General features: G+C 43.7%; 1 protein-coding gene across 8 annotated transcripts in view; it reads left to right on the forward strand.

Annotated features, from left to right (window-relative positions):
* Nucleotides 1-4,995, forward strand: part of RAD51B (RAD51 paralog B) — a 379,242-nt gene extending 374,247 nt beyond the window's left edge. For 7 of the 8 annotated variants that reach the window (XM_035540069.2, XM_035540074.2, XM_050711368.1 and 4 more), the window contains one exon: nt 4,788-4,995. In XM_035540069.2, coding sequence (XP_035395962.1) covers nt 4,788-4,939 — 152 coding nt within the window. In that variant the 3' untranslated portion in view covers nt 4,940-4,995. The remainder of the gene's footprint in view (nt 1-4,787) is intronic. The other variant, XR_007708436.1, reaches the window with a different exon arrangement.
* Nucleotides 4,996-6,000: the final 1,005 nt, after the last annotated feature.

Raw genomic sequence — 6,000 nt, forward strand, 5'->3', positions numbered from 1 at the left:
CCTGTAAATATCAAGCCACCCAGTTTTTCATTAGATTGTGATATAGGAAGTAAATTGTCTGTCTGTAGGATGCACAGTGTAATCATCAGGTAGAGAGCAGGTGGCTTTTTTCCCCTCTTGGACATGCAAAGTTCAAATCTCAGAAGCAGGAATGTAGAAGACCTGTTAAAGGTTACTGAATCCATCTCCTGCAAAACCACAGTGTGGTAACTCCCTGATGGATGTTCCCAGCTAGTACATTGATAAAGAGAGTCTACAGATCCTCGTAGGTACAGCAGCAAGAATTCCCTTAAAGGTTGCAGAAGTGGTGTGTATTGCTCTCACAGATTGTCCCAGCGCCGCTGACATCTCCGAGGCAGTGCAGAGCGGTTCCTTGTATTATATATACCAGCACTTTGAAGAATTCAGTTTCAAATGTCTGAAACAATGGGGGTTTCACCGCTTCCTGTGGGAGCCTGTTCTGCAGCCTAACTCGTTTCACCATCTGGAGTGTTTTCCTGAGTGTCTGCCCACTTTTAGCTCTCTTTAGTTGTGCTCCCACTCTTTCGTCTTAAAGGTGACTTGCTAAACATTTCTGTTGCATGAAATTAATGTTATGTGGTGCTTTTTTCTTTTTTATGATGATCAAGGAAATCTGAAAGCTTGATGGCTTCTTCTCTTTGCCTTTCGTTCCTCAGAAATTATAATTAGGAATGAATAATGTATTACAGCTTTTCTATCCGTTCGTCTCGACGACTTACCAGGAAGGTCAGTATCACTGTACTCTTTTTACAGATGAGAAAACTGAAGCACAGGGCAGGAAACAACTTGCCCAGGATCATTCAATGGTCTGGTGGCAAGGCCTGGGTTTTTAGCCAGGTCTCCACAATAGTGTCCTACTTTTTTTTTTTTTCCCTCCAGTCCAATTCCCTTTGGCATTGTTGGAGTACCTAGCACAAGCTTTCCGAGAACTTTATTCAGAATTGTCATATTGTAACTGAAAGGTCAGCCTGCTGAATATTTAACAGATACTATCTTTCCAATGTGTTCATTAAGCATCCTAATTAAGTAGAGATACATAAAACCAACAAAGCATTTTAACAGACTGATTCAGTCCCTAGAGCCTCCGAGCTGAATTTCCTTCAGCTAGCCTGTGCTTTCCTGGTTGCGGATTGTCCAAATTGAACACAGTATGTATCAAGCGTACTCTTATCAGTGCACTGCAGAGAGGTTTCCTTCCTCTTTGGTACCACCATGCTTACTTCACCTGTTATATTTCCCTTAGCTGTGGTTTTTGGTAAGCCTGTTTCTCAGAATCTGGGTAGCTATTGAACTATAAATCTTCCTATTTGGGGTGATAACACTGCAATTGGTACAGCACAGAGTGCTGTGCAGAGACCAATATTTGGGCTGGTGCTGAGCAGGCTCACTTGGGCATCAGCACCATCTGCTCTCAGCAGCACAGAGCTCCTTGGGGGCTGCTTCTCCTACCTGAGGAGGACACGCCTTAAAGCTTCTGCCTGCCCGGCCTGTCATTTCAGTACCTTTGCTAGATCTGCCTGGGCACATGTGCGAGACCAGTTTTTTCTCAGCCACCACTTGGGAATGACAGGGGAAGGCAGCTGCCGCGGTGTGGCTGGCGGCTTGGTCTCCTGACCGCCCCACGCTAATTCCACGCTGAGCTGAGGGCACTGATCGCGCGGGAGATGTGGCGCTTTGTACGGCTTGGGAAAAGTAAATGAGAGATATGGGTAGGACAGAGTTGTATCTGAGGGCTAGCGCATCAATGTCCCTGACTGTCAACCACTTTCGAAGCGTGCCAGTAAGTGAGCGAAGCCCTTACCAGCTGCGTTGTTTCCCCCACTTCTCCTCCAGGCCGCCTTTATTCCGGATATCATTGAGCCAGAGTTTGAGGATTTACCGAAAGCTGCTGTAGGTCACTGAGCACATTGTCTTTGCTTTCAGATTGAGTTTGAGAAATTACCAGCGGTGTCATGGTTATGCCTCCTGGCCATGTGAATAGAGGAAGCTAAGAAGCAACAATAGATTACATAAAGCAGGGAAATCCCCCTCAAACTTCTCCCAGACTATCTTAAACTGAAGATGATTTGCATACATACACTACAAATAGCTTTGCAATGGCTTCTAGCCCCATGAAAGGGTTACATGTGCTTGCCTATAATCATTTAGGCCAGTTCCACCAGTTGAATCACTCAGAGAAAATAAAATAGACTGAATGAGAGCCCGTATAGAAATCCAAGCAGTTTTATGTAGCATCAGCCTACTTCAGGTAAGGACACAACTGGGTAATGCTATGCAATACAAAACCAACGGGAACTGTTACCTGTTAATAATGAGTGGTTATTCTAGAAAGCCAATGCTAAAAAGCTATCTTAATGTTTATAATTTGTGATGACAGATGGATGGTGTCTTTCTTTGGCTAAACTTGCAACTAAGCTTCCTACACAAACCCTGCTTGGTGGAAAATGGACCTTACTGAAATCCAGAAAAAAGCTGTAGTATCTTATAGATGAAACCTGTGACCCACTGCTTTTACAAACTCTGAGATTCATTAGGCCTGGCATTCCTGCATGGTGCTGTTCAAGAAGCAGTGGTGTTAAACATACTTGCAAAATTCCTGTGATTTTTTAAAAAGTCACAGTTTAACAGAAACAAACAAATGACCAGAAAAGAGATAGTGTAGTGAAAATGCATATTTACTGTGTTATCTCAGGCCCAGAAATCTAGTTGGCTAATCCAACATTTACAAAAATCTTTTACATTATCTTTAATGTGCTAAGAATGACAGTGTTTGTAAGCCTAGCACATCATGACTGCGGAATGCCTAAATTCTTGAAGACAGATGGTATTTTCTGTTCCCTTGCTGAGGGACTTTATCAACTAAAAATAATGTTATTTTTCCCATTAACTGGTTTCTTATTTTGGGGGCTTTTGGAGCCGAGTTGTCGTTTTTTGTTTGTGTGTCTGTGTGTGTGCACATGCGTGTGTGCGTGTTTGTTTGTTGTTGTTGTTTTGTTTTAATAGGATAAGAATATAAAGTTCCCAAAGGCTCAGTAAGAGTAGTTTCTTTGGAAAGAATTTGCTCGCCTATTCCCTTTCTTAGCTTTCTGCAGAAACATGTTTTCAGAAACGTTTACTGCCAGCCCTGTTGCAAGCGAGGCAGAGTGTAGACAACTGCGCTGATTCTTTAGGATCTCCCAGTAAATTCACAGAAAGGATTTTCTCTACATTTTCTGGGTTGTCAAACCAGCTCTACATTAAAATAAAGTTGGTTAGGGGTATAGTTTTTAACAATGCAGTAGATGCCTTACAGTAGGTAGCAAGGTTGTTTTAGACTGTCTTAATGGTGCCTTTGTCAGTATAGCGTATTTGCCTTGAGGAAGTCATCAAAGGTGTATTGGCAAAAGTGCTTTTTGTTCAACCTGCATTAGGATTATCATCATATCAGTATAGTTATACTGACAGCTATAGGAGCAACTCTTTTCTAGTGTAGTTGGGTTTCATATAGTTAGCAAACAGGGCTAGAGAGGAGGAGGAAAATTGAGACACAGCTTACCTTGCCAAACTGCGTAAGCCTCCTGATTCTTCTATAATATCCCCTCTGTTAATACTAATAATGGCATGGCCTGTTGCAGGGGAATACCTTGCCTTTCACCCTCCTCCTTTCAGCTTTATTGACTTTCTTCAGGGCTTTGATACAGCACAATAGGGATCGGCCCAGATAGGAGCTGGCTGTTCTGCAGGGTCCTTGGGGCAGAGCTTGTCACAACAGATCAGCTGCAGAAATCAGAAGAGAAGTACACATTTGAGTAGGAGCATGATACCTTGCAATGCACTTCATAGCAGTGAACAGGAGGACATGACATGATCTGACTGATGATTCATTTTTACCTTGGGTATTTTGGTCTTAATAACTCTGTGTGTTTCTTCAGTTTGTGTTCTTTCTGTCAGTTTGCAGGTGAATTAGGAAGGTATTAAAGGACGCTTTTATTTTGTCTTTTAATATCTCCTCTCACAAAAAGCAGTCCATTTTCTGCATAAGGTGTCTAATCACAGTAATTTAATATTCTTTATTTACATAGTAAACTTAATCCCAAAGCACTTTACCTCCTGGCATTGACATGGGACCAAGATTAAAAATGGAACAACTCGTACTGGTTAGGAGGGAGGCTCTGCTCTCAGCCTAGGCATTAGGAAAGCATATAGGGTGCAGCCATAATATTTGCTCTGAATCCAAGGCAATTTGCTAATAGTTGGAAAATATACTGGTATGAGCTGTGCTCTGCTTAACTCTAGGAAACACGTTTGAACTGTAGCGAGAAACCTGTGGTAGAGAATGTCAGTCTTTTTGCACATCCCATTCTCTGTTCATAGGCACTAGCTACCAAAAAACAGTTTTACCGGGAAACTAGAGTGATGCAAAGCTTCTCAGCAAGTATACTCTGGCTCTGGGAGAGCTCTGCCAGGGGGTGACAGAGGGGCCTGGACGTGCTAAGGTTTGGCTCCAGAGCATGAGTAGCATCAGAAACTTTGCCACACAGAATGAAAATGAGTCTGGATATTGGTAACTAGAAGGACAACCAGGCAGGCAGCAGAATGAGGATCATTACGCATAAGTTAATCCATTTTCAACTAATCTGTGAAATTAATTTATACTGAAATTTACCTTTATTCGTTTTGTGGATTAAACAGGTTTCCAAGTGGCTGTTCACTGGAGGAAATAGTAACTTTGTCATCTCCGTCTTATACATTGCCATTGAGGTGTCTGTCTTTATTGTGTGTTTCAGATGGAAAGGACCAACCAAATTTAACCTGGGAAGGAACCAATCCTGCCCTGCAGACCATACAAGTGAGGAACACTGTCTTGAAAAATATTTTAGTTGATGCTGCTTTACCCAGCACTACTGGTGCGGCTCCTGGCGATCCATCCAATCCATAGGAAGGACAAATGCAAACTCCACTGAGAAATGAATAAACCACGCTGTTTTTCAAAAATTCAGGCATTCTTCTTTTGCCTCTTTAAAGACTAACTTCAAAAGCAAGTGCTGTTCTCTGTATGTGTGGTGCCATGTTAAACTCTGGAATTAAGAAAATTCTGAATTTTGTTTGGGTTGAATTAAGTGACATAGTAATAGAAGTCTCTGAACAACACACATGCTAGTGAAGAAACATAAGCCACACACATGTTCCGAATTCACCCCTACACCTCAGCAGTCTGCAGGAACTGACAAACACACAGAGCGCTTGGTTTCCACAGCCTGTAACGTAGGGAGATGTTCGCTTCTGCTTTTTAAGAGAAATGGTAAACCCACTCGTTGGTTTTATTAAGAAGCAATAGTTCTGTGGGCTCTTATTCCTGTAATTCTCTTGTAAATCATCAGGGATGATGTAACAGAGTTGGCAGTAGCAGGGTTCTGGCAGTTCAGAAGTGAAGGAGAGCAGGTAGTAATCCAAATGGTGGGAAGGCTGGTGTGTGTTACAGCTGCTTAGCTTCTTCTACCTTCAAAGCACTGTTGGAGCGTTTGCAACATGACTGCAAACCACAGCACTATGTACTCACCTTCCAGACTGAGAGACTGTATGACTTGCTCAAGGCCACTGAAGGCACTGGCTGGGCTGTGATCAGGACCAAGTTGTTCCCAGCCCTCAAGCCTCACATCCCTAAGGGAAAGCCATGTGTGTGTTGAGTTAGTGCCGAGGGCTGGTGCGGTCCCCATTGGCCCAAGTCGCTGGTTCTGTGCTCTGCACTCACAGGAAAGCCTCTCTGAGCAGCCTCTTGGAGAACAGTGCATCCCGCACAGCAGTACGGGAGGTCCGCAGCGCTGCCGGAGCACCCGTAGGTAACCCAGCAAGGGAATCAGCTGCAGCGGGGGCACCTCTGGTGAAGGGCCAACAGGTTGCCCCCTGCTGTTTGCTGGGCAGCCCTGGGGTGACCAGGAGAGTTCCCAGGAAACACGCAGCCGCTGTTAAAAAGTGCTGCGTGCCCTTACAGCGGCAGTG

This window comes from Cygnus atratus, chromosome 5 (assembly GCF_013377495.2).
Source record: "Cygnus atratus isolate AKBS03 ecotype Queensland, Australia chromosome 5, CAtr_DNAZoo_HiC_assembly, whole genome shotgun sequence".
Lineage (NCBI taxonomy): Eukaryota > Metazoa > Chordata > Aves > Anseriformes > Anatidae > Cygnus > Cygnus atratus.